This window comes from Plecotus auritus, assembly GCF_963455305.1.
Source record: "Plecotus auritus genome assembly, chromosome: 9".
NCBI lineage: Eukaryota > Metazoa > Chordata > Mammalia > Chiroptera > Vespertilionidae > Plecotus > Plecotus auritus.
The window spans coordinates 109683586-109696336 of NC_137783.1; the positions used below are offsets into that span (position 1 = coordinate 109683586).

At 50.1% G+C, this 12751-nt stretch overlaps 1 protein-coding gene across 3 annotated transcripts in view; it reads left to right on the forward strand.

Moving 5' to 3' along the window:
• Positions 1-338: 338 nt before the first annotated feature.
• CHRDL2 (chordin like 2) overlaps positions 339-12751 on the forward strand; it is a 31088-nt gene continuing 18675 nt past the window's right edge. For 2 of the 3 annotated variants that reach the window (XM_080640899.1, XM_080640901.1), the window contains exons 1-2: positions 339-457; positions 10952-11064. In XM_080640899.1, the coding sequence (XP_080497025.1) occupies positions 376-457; positions 10952-11064 (195 nt within the window). In that variant the 5' untranslated portion in view covers positions 339-375. The remainder of the gene's footprint in view (positions 458-10951; positions 11065-12751) is intronic. The other variant, XM_080640900.1, reaches the window with a different exon arrangement.

Consider the following 12751-nt stretch of genomic DNA (forward strand, 5'->3'; position numbering starts at 1 on the left):
ACCGGTCCCGCGCGTCTCGCCCAACGCTGCGCGCTCTGCAGACCCCTGTCCTCTCCCGTCTTTCTTCTCAGCTTCTCCCCCTCACCTTCCCCTTTGCTTGAACTGCTCTTCCCCTTTGGCATACCTTCCTCATCTCTCCGTCTTCTCCCTCCTTTCCTCTTGTTCCCTTTTCACCTTCCTCTTATTCCCACCTTAGGCATCCCTTTCGGTCCTCACCGTCTCCTCGACCCCTCTCTGCCTCTCCACTGTAGCAGCAGCCCTCCCTGGGTCTGTGGGTTGCTTTGTGCCCCTGTGCCTCAGTGTCCCTCTCATCTCACCATCGCCGACACCCTTCCCGGCTCAGCACCTGGCGGCCTGGCCCTGGGGGAAGGAAGGATGATTCCCGAGGGAAGGGTCCTCTCTTCCTTGTTGGGACTCGCGCTGCTCTGGTTCCCCTTGGACTCCCACGCTCGAGCTCGTAAGTAGGGGTGGAGGCACTGGGTGGGCAGAGGAGGGATGCGAGCCCCCGGGATGTGCGGGAAAGTGCCAGGACTAGGGACCCCAAAGTGTTGTGCCTGGCATCCAGGCAGCACCTGTACCTGAGGGGTGGCGCTCCTCAGCGCACAGGTATGGGCTGATGACTGGGAGACTGGGGGGAACTTTGCAAGATGCAGAGCCAAGGGGGCTGCTGTCCTGGATCTGAGGATGGAGGACTGAGAGCAGCTTGAGAGAGGGTTGCCGTTGTGTTTTGAGGATGGAGGTGGGGGACACTTATTCCTAGCAGAGTCCCCTGTGTTTGGCTGCCAGGGTATGATGAAGAGGAAAAGGCTACTGCATTTTAAAGAGAGCTGGTGGGCCCTAACCGGTTTGGCTCAGTGGGTAGAGCATCAGCCTGCGGACTGAAGGGTCCCAGGTTAGATTCCGGGATTTCAGGCTCGAACCCCAGTAGGGGGCGTGCAGGAAGCAGCCAATCAATGAGTCTCTCTCATCATTGATGCTTCTGTCTTTCTCCCTCTTCCTTCCTCTCTGAAATCAATAAAAATATATTTAAAAAAATAAAATAGAGAGCTGGTGGAAAGAAAGAAGAGCTAACTAGGATAACCTTCCCCTTCTGTTCTCTCTCTTGATCCTCACAACACTCCCTCGAAGTGGGTATCATTTGCATTTTACAGATGAGAAAACTTAGGCTGAGAAAAGAAACTTGCTCAAGTTTGCAGAGCTAGTAAGCCATCCGAAGCCAGAACTCTACTATTCCAAACCCTGTGCTTTTCCCTGCCCCACAGGGTCTGGGAGGAGCCCTGATTTGGACTTGTGAGAGTCTGGGAGGCAGCAGGCACAGTGAGAGAGCCAGTCTTCATTATCCCAGATATGTTGAATACCAGCTGGTGGGAGGCAGGCATAGAGAGCATCTCTCTGAACCTCAGTTTCTTAACCTATAAAATGGGAGTAAAAAACAACAACAAACCCAGAACTGATGAGGGGATTAAATTAGAAAAACAAAAACATGTAAAGCAACTTGTTGGCATAGGGTAGGTTCTTTAAGTATATCAGTCCTCCAATTCATGCTTTTCTACTTAGACACAGTTTATATGATCCCTGAACCTCAGTTTCCTCACTGTCCCCAAATAGGCTGGTGGGCCCCCTCCCCATCCCTTGCCAATCTCTTAGAATGCTGTGAAGATATAAAACAGAACCAAAGATTCTCTTAATAAGAAAGAAGGAACTTAGTTCAAGTCCTGAAGTACCCAGTAAAGAAGCTGAGGCCTGGGAGGGGCAGTGATTTACTCCAGGTTAGACAGGGCAGAGCCTGGGATAAAGACCCCAGTTCTCCACCTCGTGCTCTTTCCTCTCCACGGCCCAGCTCCCCATCTCTGCCTGTCTTTTGCATGTGACTTTTTGGAGCCAGTGGGGCTAGATTGTGTTTCATTCTTGTCTCTGCTCAAGAAGGCAGGCTGCGTGTCCAGTTGTCCCTGGGCCGCCAGCCGCATGAGATTTCTAGTAGTCCTTAGTAACAAGCAATGGAAAGAGCTCAGTGTTGGGTTCAAGTCCTGGCTCTGCCCCTTAGCAGTGGTGTGACTTTTCATAAATCACAACTTCTCTGGACTCAACCTCTTCATCTGCCCAAGACACTTGCTCACCTGGAACCCAAAGGGTTCTTGAGAGGATGAAAGAAGGTGCCTGTGTTAAAGTGCTCAGGACAATGCCTCGTACTCAGTACAGGTCTCCTCCCCCTTCTTGAGCCCTGGAGGTTTCCTCCTAACACTCACCTGTTGTTTCTTAAGAGGGATTTAGCACAGGATGCCCGCCTTGCCTGCCTCTCCCACTTGGCACATCCTTCTTAGCCCCCAGGGTTTTTCTGCAGATATTGTTGCCCTTATTGTATCTTGGAAAGATGCCCTAGAATCAGATCACTTTTCAGGGTTGCTCATGTCCAACCCACAGCACTCCTCATTGCCTTCCATATCTTGTCAGCCCTTCGCCTTGCTGAGGCATACCTCTTTTAGCAAACCTTCCCTCGCCACCTGACCCACTCTGATCTCCTTTACCTGTGCGTCCACTGGCCTTCAGGTCCGGACGTCTCGCTGGGACCTGCCTGTATTCAGTCTCTGCTACAGCCTGGAACTTAGCCCCAGACACACAGGAAATAACAGAGCAGACTTATTGAGTTAGGTGAGGTGTCCAGATTGGGATGTCAGCGGTGGAACAGCCTTTGAAAATCATCTGCTTCTACCCCTCAATTTTCCTATCCTTATAGTTACACTAAGCCCCAAAAGGGTTAGTGACTGGCCCACAGTCACACAGCAAATTTATTAAAGGGAAGAATAGAGACCTGGCTGGTAGTATCTGACTTGTCACTTACTACTGGTTGTATGAATCGGGACAAATCACTTCACTTCTCTGAGCCTTATTTTGTCTACTGGTGACAATTTGTAAATCCAGAAACAACCCTGTAGTCACTGGTCAGTGGCTGTGAAGTCTCTTATGAAGGTCCTTGTCTCAGTTTAAGTCAGATCTCAGGCCTGTTATGGGTAAGAGACCCCTTGGTGACATCTCAGGTGCTTTCAGACGTGGTGCCAACGGATGGAAATCCTCAAGTCTGCAGACTCTTGAAGTGGCCCAGCCCTGCAAATGCCAAGGGACAGTGAGCGCATGTGGCAGCTATTCAGACAAAGGTTATTCTATCCTCAGCTCTATTTCCCAGCCACAGATTGAGTCCTTTCCCCAACCCAGACTGAGTCTCAAACCTTGACCACAGATTGAACCCCAATTCCGTATCCCTGACTTGATCACTGAGCAGTGCTGATTCCAGCCCCAGGTGGAGTCACCTGCACGCATATTGGTCACGTTGGGCACTCATCTCTCTATGGAACAAGAACCTGTCTGGTATCTTGACTCCCTCTCCAATGCTCTGCCCCACCCCCACCCCGTCAGCTCCTCTCTTTTGTGCCTTTTCCTTACTAAACTGCCCCTCCCCTTAAGGTGTTCAGCATGCTTCTCCTCTCTCTCAATTCAATCGTGCTTTCAGGAGAGTCAGTTATGAAGTAAAAACATTGATCTCTCTATTCTTTCTCCATGGGTTATTGTGCTATGGGACTTGAAGCTTCTGTTTCCAGGTGACAGAATCCCAAACCCCAGAAGCAGAGATGGGGTGGCAAGGGGGCACCTATGGAATCAGAAGGCCAGGGCTCCAGCTCTGGCTCTACCACCAATTCTAACTGTTACACAGGGCAAGTTCCCTTTCTCTGCCCCTCAGTTTTCCCAACTATAAAGCTAGATGGTTGGACCCAAATAGATAATCATTGGGGACCATTCTGGCTTTAACATCCTGTGATTCTTAGACTCTAAGATCCAAAGATGCTGTTGCCTTGATTCTGAGTTTTCTCAGACCTTTGGAAAAGGGAGTTTTGGTGAGGACAGGGAGGGGGGTCTGCAGCCTGGTACTCCTGCCCTGCCAGGGAAGAGTAGAGTAGATACCCTCAGAGAGTACCTAGAAAGTATGGGACAGTGGGTGTAGAGGGAGACTCACCAGTGGGGATCCTGCTTTTCTTTTCAGCTTAATCACATCCCCATCCACCTGTCCAGATGTACAGGACGGGGGCGGGGTGCCTGAGTGAAGGCCTGACATCTGGCTCCAGGCAGGCCCTCTGTAGGTCTGTCTGGGCAGTTCTGCACCTCCTCTCTCCCACCAGTAGAGGGCTCTGTCTCACTCACTCGCTTGCATACTGCTGAGCCAGAGTCCGGCAACAGCTGCGCAGTTGCTCCAGCTGTTGCACCTGTTCTAGGACTGGCCTCTCAAGTTCCCCAGCCACTGGCCATGGCGCCTGGCTCTGGGAGAGGGACCTTGAATCTTTTGGACTCCCAAATAAAAGGACTGTTGTGAGAAGGGTGCCCCTAGCAGGTGAGGAGATCCTTTCAGGCATCCCCTGCCTCTGGGCAGGATCCCATCCGGAGAAGGCTGTTCCACAGTTTTCTTCTGTTACTCATTCTTCTAGTCAGGATCTTCCTATGTCTCACCTGAGTTCTTTTGTTTGCAATTTAAAGCCATTTTTTCGGTCCTGTTCCTTAGGGGATGAGTATTTCTATAAGCACCTCCCTCAGATATCTGAAGACTGGCTTTGGAGTTTGTGCTGGCATAAATCGATGATCTTGGGCAAGTCCTGATTCCTCTCTGGGACTTAACTTCCACATCTGTTAGAGGATTGGACACCATCTCTCAGTCCCCACATTGTTTTAAGATTCTGTGAATTTTATAGTATGTCCAAGGAAGAATGGAACATAAACAGTCTCATCTCTGCCTGTGACCCTTTCCTGATTTGATGATCCTCTCCATTGAGGTTAGTCTATGCTTCTGAACATCTGTCAGGGGCCAGGTGAGAGGAGTCAGGTTCAGAGAAGCGAGGGCCCTTTCCCTAGAGCTCCACCACAGAGGAACTGAGGTTCTCACTTCCAGTTCCCTTAGGAGGCCTCCCATATTGGGTACCAGTGCTCAAAGCTTATGTCTTAGAGGGGAGCAATTTGGGCAGAAAGAGGACTATAAATAAACAGAGTACGGCCGTGTGGGTGCAAGGGATAAGATGTAAACGTTCTCACACTCTTGTGGAGCCTGGTTCATGCAGGACTTCTGAGTTCTTGCAGGCTGGGGGTAGGCCAGCCACAGTTCCAGGCCTCTCTCTTCATACCCCAGCCCTTCCTAATCCCCTCCAGCCTCCCTTGTAGCTCAGAAACATCTTTCTGGTTGTCTCTTCTGCTTCCTAGTGGAAGAATTACCAACCACACTGCCCACTATGAGCCCTTTATTTTAGCACGAGTGTTTTGAGGTTTGGAAATTTTGACTTACATGTGAATATCATGGACTCATTCATCCTCTACCTGCCCAGGCTCTTGACCTTTTTGTACATGGTGCTTGTTTTGGTAGGTGGTTTGGTAGTTCAGATGGTGAGACCTGGAAAGGGGAGGTCAAAGGCTAATTTCTGTTAGGTGGCAAAGCCAAAGTGCTGAGAGAGAGATTTGGCTCTCCTATCACATAAGGAAGTTCTCTCTTTGTTAAAGAAAGCAGTTTTAAGGAATACTGGCCACCAATCACCTCTTCTTCCAGAACCACCCCCTCCATTGACTCCATCTTTCATCATGCATTCACTTACGAGGCATCCCCTCTGTGTAGGCTCTGCATGGAGCACCGGAAATAGTCATTGAGATCTGCTTCTTTTTAAAAAAAAAATACATTTTTATTGATTTCAGAGAGGAAGGGAGAGGGAGAGAGAGATAGAACTATCAGTGAGAGAGAATCATTGATCAGCTGTCTCCTGCACACCCCCTACTAAGGGTTGAGCCCGCAACCTGGGCATGTGCCCTGACCAGGAATTGAGCCATGACCTCCCGGTTCATAGGTTGATGTTCAACCACTGAGCCACGCCAGCAAGGCAAGATCTGCTTCTTGCTCTCAAGAAGCTCATAGTTGAGTAAGGAAGAAGAACCCATTTAATAAATACTTCTAACCCAGTGTGATGAGAGTAGTAATAGAGGGCTGAACTCAGTTCTGTGGAGGAAGGATTGGCCAGTGGCCTGGGAGGCTGGGGCGGCTTTACAGAAAGGATGGCACCTAAACAGGCTTTTGAGAATGAGACGGAGTTGGACAAACGTTGGAAGCGGGAATCACATGGGAGAAGACACAGAAGTGTGAAGGAGCCTGGGGTAGGGGTGGGGGGGGAAGAATGAGAAATTCAGCAAGAGGAGATGAGGCTGAAAATGCTGGCAGGGCTATCACAGAGCGTTTTTCAGGAAAAGCAAGAGAGCCAGGTTATGACAGACTGGGCAGCCTGATAACATTTGGATGCTGTCCGGTAAACACTGCTGCCCTGAATTCAGATTAGGTCAGCTAAGTCCAGTCACTTTAAGTCAGTGTCAAGCTAGAAAAAGAGTTTGGCTGTGGCTTAGCCAAGTGGATGCTTCCTACGGGAAGGGGAACTAGCACCCAGGACACCCCAGTCGCCTGCAGTGGCCTGCACGAACCATGGTCACCCCACCTCTGTGCCTTTGCACAAAGCTACTGCTGCCCATCTGCACCTTCTTAGCTCCTCAAGACTCAGCTCAGGCATCTTCTCAGGGAAGCCTTCCCTGAAGAGCCGATGCTTCCACTGTCGTAGCGTTGGTCAAACTGCACGCGGTCCTGTTAGACTGTGAGCTCCTTGAGGGTGGGCACTGTGTCTTCCTGTCATGTACCAGGCCCATGGACAGACATGTCTAAGACTTGATACATGAAAAGCTCCTTAAATGAATAGCGGGAAGTAATGTTGCTATTACTAATGATAATAGCATGTGCTGCTTATTGTGCCGGGTACCCCAGTTCACTATGGGCCCAGCCCTGAAGGCTCAATCCCATCCTGACTGCCCCTTCCCCCGCTCCACCCACATCCAGTCTGTCCCAAAGCCTGCCCACTGTAACTACCAAGTGTTCCTCAGGTCTGCACTTTTGCCCGTGGGCACTGCTTTTTTCTTGGTCCAGGTCCACCTTATCTCAAAACAGGTGACTGCAGCAGCCTCCCCCTGGCCTCTCTGCCTCGCGTCTTGTCCTCCAATCCACTCTCCATTCCTGCGGCCACAGTGATGTTTCTAAAATGCAAACCTGGTCACTGGCATGCCCTGGTTTAAAGCTTTTCTGTGGCTTTCCTTTGCCCCCAGGCTGCCAAGGCCTGTCTGAGTCCCTGCCTCTCTCTCCAGCCTGATCTCTGGTCTCTCACCCCTGCCGTCCCACTCTCTCCTCTAACTTTTCTGGTCCACTTTCATCTTGCATCCCATCCCAAGGTCCGAGGTCTGTGTAGACATCAGGTGGGGTCGAGAGAGTCTGGCTTGTGAGTTGGGCTAGGAGAATACCAGCAGCCACCAGAAACAAAGTTGGTGAGGTTGAAAGGAGATTGGACTTAGGTGGCAGGTTTCATGATGTTCATGCCCTAGTAGGTGCCCAGGGCTACTCATAGAATTCTAGGAATAAAAGAAATACCGTAAGAAACAGACTGTCAGAAATATTTGGGAGCAAATTTTTACCAACCATTTAATTGAGCATCTAATATGTATCAGGCACTAGGCATATTGCATATGTTATCTGATTTAATTCTACAATAACCCCAAGAAGTAGAGATTATTACTAATCCCATTTAATGGATGTGGAAACTGAGGCCTGGAATGGTTAAGTAACTTGTTTAAACTCAGACTGCAAAAGAAAGCCAAATCCAGTTTGAACTCTGGCCTATCTGACTCCAAAGCCAGAGTTCACTGAGTGAGGGGTTTTGAGGGGGATGAGACCTCTTTAACTTTAATTCTTTTCTGTCTCTATGAAGCCTAAAACAGGGACAATAACTCTTTTCAAACAAAAACTTCTCCCACTAGCAGTCTTTTCCCTGGTTAGACATCACAGCCAGGGGCCATTAACTCCAAAAGGCCCACTTGGCCCTCTGACTTGGAGAAAGATGTGGTACAGGTGGTAGGGATGAAATTTGGTGGTGGGGTGGGGAGAAAGCAGGGCAGGCCTAAGGTCAGGGCAGGAGTGGGAGGCCACAGAGGACTGAAGGGAGTAGAAGGGAGGGGACGTGAGAGACAAACTTTGCCTCCTCCATGTCACTCAGGATACACCCTACTGGCTCCCTGAACCTGGTCCTACCTCCCCTTGGAGCCCCTGAGAGTCTGGGTGTGTGGGATCATAAACACATGCTGGTTTATAGAAGCTTCAAAAGATAGAATCTTAGAGCCACAAAATTGTACAATTCTAGAGGCTTCACATTCTAATGAAATTCAGGCTCTTAGAAACATGGAATTTTCAAATCTTGAATCTTAGAAACCTAGAACCTTGGAGTCTTAGAATTTTGAAATCATGGATTTATAAACTATCTGCAGAAAACGGTTGAACACACACACACACACACACACACACACACACACACACACACACACAGTCTCAGATGGGAAACTGAGACTCAGAGAAGGGAAGAGTCTTCCTCAATGCCCCAGTGAACTGGTAGCATGAGGACCTATCGCTCCTTCCATCAGCCATGTGCATGGTTTGGGGCTAGTGCCAAGACTGTAGGGACAGAGGCAGAGACCACCTCTGCCTGGCAGTTAACCCTCCTGCCTGGGTTTGACATGGCCTTGGGTCCTCGCCTCCTGAGAGGAAGAGGGAGCTCCAGGCACTGTCACCCTTCCTTGTGCCTCTCACCTAGGAGGGCATGGTGAGGTGGGGACTGTGGCTGCAGTTGGCCTCCTGGGGTTGAGGGATGGCCTGCCAGGCCCCCCACACTCTCAGCTGCTGCCAGGTCTGTAGGTGGGGGAAGGGGCCTCCTGGCCTGGCCATGGGCTGAGACATTCTCTCTGTCTTCATGCTCTGTGCAGGCGGTGAGCGGACGGGGGTGCCAATTGGCACAGGAGTCAGGCTACAGGGCTGCCCCAAAGAAGGTGGGACAAGGTTTCTTCAGCAACACGGCTGAGATCTAAGGCCATGGTAGTGTTGCAATCGCCCCTCCCTGCTGGAGGAGGGGACTGAGGAAGAAAGACATTATTCAATCCTTGGAGAGTTGGGCTGGCTCCGACAAGGACCCCAGTTGGGCCTGTGTCCCGCCCTCTCTGCCAGCGGAGGCTGAGAGATAAACACTCCTCATTTGATACGGGCCAGCCGGGGCCTTGCTGGGAACCGGATCTGCTGTCTGATCCCCTCTTCTACTTTGGGGGACTGAAGAGGGGTAAGGAAGGAACTAAGCCCTGTGTTCCTCAGTCCCCAATGGCCATCGAAACACAGACTCTGAGGCCTCATGACCGTGGCCTCAAACCCTTGTTCTGGGAGGCCCAAGAGGCAGAGCAAGAGCAGTGTGATGAACCAGAGGGAAGCCGATTTCAGACTCTCACAAAGGAAATTTTCTGAAGGTTGGGAATGGCCCTTGAGCACCTAGGCTCTGGGGCTGTTGTGCCTGGGGCTGAGCGCCAGCCCACCCTGCCCTGAGAGGGAATTGTGGCATTGTGTGTGAGCGCCCCCTACAAGCGTACTGCTTCCGATACCCAGTGTTTCTGTAAGTTTACATGTCTGTTCAAGATGATAACGTCCATCCTGCAGGGTCACTGTTGCCGTGATTATCATAAGTCAGAAACTGAGCCAGGTAAGCACTTTACAAGCACTAACCCATTTAATTTTCAAAACCAGAATGTTAATGAGGTAAGTGATTTATGTAAAGAGAAGTTAGTTAATAAATGTTGGTTCCTTTCTCTATATTTCAATCTCATTTAATTCAACAAAGCTTTGTGGACATTTCGCTTGTACTGAGTCTCCTGGTACCTCCCTAAAAGAGCTCAGATTGTTCTTAAGATAATGGAGAGCTTGCCTATAGGAATGATAGCCGCTCCTTCGGGTTGTAAAAATCAGCAGGTACCTGAGTGGAGGAGAGTTGGAAGGATAGGGCAAGAGGCAGAGGGGTGGGGCCAAGAGCTTCAATCTGACTGGGAGCCCTGACCTGCTGCTAGGCAATGAGAGGATAAGAGGTGGGGGCTGGTGTGTTCTAGAAAGAGCCCAAAGGACCGTGTGAATGGTTGGCTACGGGAGGTGAGAGAGAGGTGGACATTTCAAGAAAACAGGATTGCAGGAGAGCTAGCACACATCAGAGAACTAACTATTGCAAACATTCTTAGAAGCATTCATCTCCATATTGACAATGAATATGCAGATGACAAAAATAATTGATGTGCAATCACGTACAGAATCATCAGTTGACAGTGTGATAGTACCAATGACTATTTTTAAGGATATTAAAGTCAATTTTCTAACCTTTCACTAGGCAGTACTTTATTTTCCCAATTCAAGCACTATCCATCACAGCTGGCTGAGATATAGGGACACAGTATTGTATGAAAGCAAGAAAACTGCCGTGAGTGGCTTAATTCAAAAGGAAGGTCAGAGAGAGAGAGAGAGAGATTGAAGGAGAGCAGCAGAGGGCAAGGGAGGGGAGGATAGAGATATAGTAAATAAATAAGCAAAATGAGACAAAGGAAAAGGAAGTAAGTGTGATTCTGAGGGCAGATGGAGCCATTTAGACTTAGGCTGTCATCCCTGCTTGGTGACTGGCTTGCTGTGTCACCTTGGGAGTATAATTTATCCTCTCTGGGCCTCAAATTATTCATCTAATCGTAACTAGCATTTATACCACAGTTTGAATCTTTAAAGCACTTTCACCGCCTCATCCCTTAACTCACCCATGAGAGAAGTGTTCAAGTTCAGAGAGGGGCAGTGGCATGCCTGAAGTCACACAGCAAGTGAGCGGTCAAGCTGAGATTCAAGCTCAGATGCTCTGGCCCCCTGACTGGGAGAGCATGTCCAGTGGGTTCTCTTTTGCCTGAGTAATCCAGATGACATTCTCCCTAGAAGAAGAAGAAGGAGGGGTGAGGCAGGGTCTTTGGTTGGAGCCTCCTGGAACTGACAAAGCACTGGTTGGTTTGCCAGGCCCAGACATGTTCTGCCTTTTCCACGGGAAGAAATACTCCCCGGGCGAGAGCTGGCACCCCTACTTGGAGCCACAGGGCCTGATGTACTGCCTTCGCTGCACGTGTTCCGAGGTAGGTTCCTCTGGCCACCTGTGTCAAGTATGTCTGGGAGACCCTGAGAGAAGTCAAGGTCAGGGTCTCTGGAGGTCAGGAACACTCTGGAACCAGGCTCCCTAGGAACTTGGGAGTACACAATACCTGCCACCACTACTGCACCCCTGTCAGAGATATCACACAGCGGGTCAGCAGCTAGGCTGGGCCGGGACTCGGCTCTCCCATCTCTCATCCCAGGCTTCTTTCCACCTCTGCTGGTGCCAGCCTCCCTGCTTCCTGTGTAACACAAAAGAGCCTTTCTGACCAGGCCTCCCTTTCCTTCCTGTCCTCATGCTGTTTCCTCCAGCCCTCTCTTGCCACCCCGCCTTAGGGTGCATCCCCCCAATCCCACTGGTCCAAAGGGTTCTTCAAGGCTTTGGCCAAATGCCACCTCTACCAATAGCCTCACTTGATCCCTCACCTACAAGCATTTTCTTCTTCTGGGTCCCACATACGTTTCTCTGTCCCTTTATCCTGATTACTGTTGGCCAGGTACAGTAGTTATCTGTGTCTGTCAGTTACTGCCCCTCCTGGATGGAGCCTGAGAGCAGGTTTTCCTGGGTGCTCTCCTTTGTCTACTTCAGTGTCCTGCCAAAGGCTGAACAGATTGGGGCAGGACCATGTCTTTTTGTTCACCTCTTCTCTCCTGCCACCCATCTCCAACCCAGCAGCCTTCACAGGGCCTTGTACAATCAACTGGGTGGAATAAATGAGACCTCCACGTGGTCCAGAATCCTCAGGCCGGGTATAAGGTTGGAAGGGTGGGAAGGAGGAAATGATTTAAGAGGCTTGAAACATCCCTTAGTTTAGTTTAGTTGCTTGGAGCCCAGCCTGATTGGCATGATGTCCTCACCAATCTTAGTCTGGCGCTGGTGCTTGGCGGGAGGGTGTACCCAGCTCCCAGCTGGAGCCAGTACCCTAGGCCCTCTCTTTTCCTTAAAAAGCCACGAGAGGCATGCAGAAGGCCAGTAAGAGCCTCCCTTGTTAAACACGCCTCAGCTCAGGGTGGGAGCAGAGAAGAACATCGGAAGGGACCCTGGCAAGTAGATGGTCTGAGGGCCAGCCCCTCTCCTGACTCTGATCACTGGGGTCTCCCTCCTTCTGTGGCCTTTCCCTCTGACTCCCTACTACTTCTACCATGTTGGCCTAGGTGGAACTCTGCTGCCCATAGGGCACAACCCGCCAGGACTGCCTCCCCTTGGTTTTCCTTAGCACATCTGAGGCCAATCAGCTTTTCAAAAAGAACTTTATGAAATACAGCCAAAGAACAGGAAGGAAACCCAAACAGAAAATTCCAGACATATTATGTGGTCCAGTTGACAAAATCCAAGTTTTGTGATCCATGGAAGTTCATTCATTTCTCCTTCCCCAGAGTTTACATACCCAGTTTTCTCAACCCAAAGAGCTATAGCCAATACCCCTAAAATATACCTGAATCCCTTCACTTCTCTCACCATCCTTCTCCCTCTAATCTAAGTATCTTCATCTCTCACCTGGACGCTATGCAAGGCGTCCAGTGGGCCTCCCTCTCCCTTCTATAAACCCATACCTCACACAGGAGCTAGAAGCATCTTTGCTGAACATGAAACTGGCCATGTCATTCCGAAGCCTCTGAAACCCTCCAATGGCTTTTGGGTGCACCTAAAGTAAAATTCAAACCGCCCCC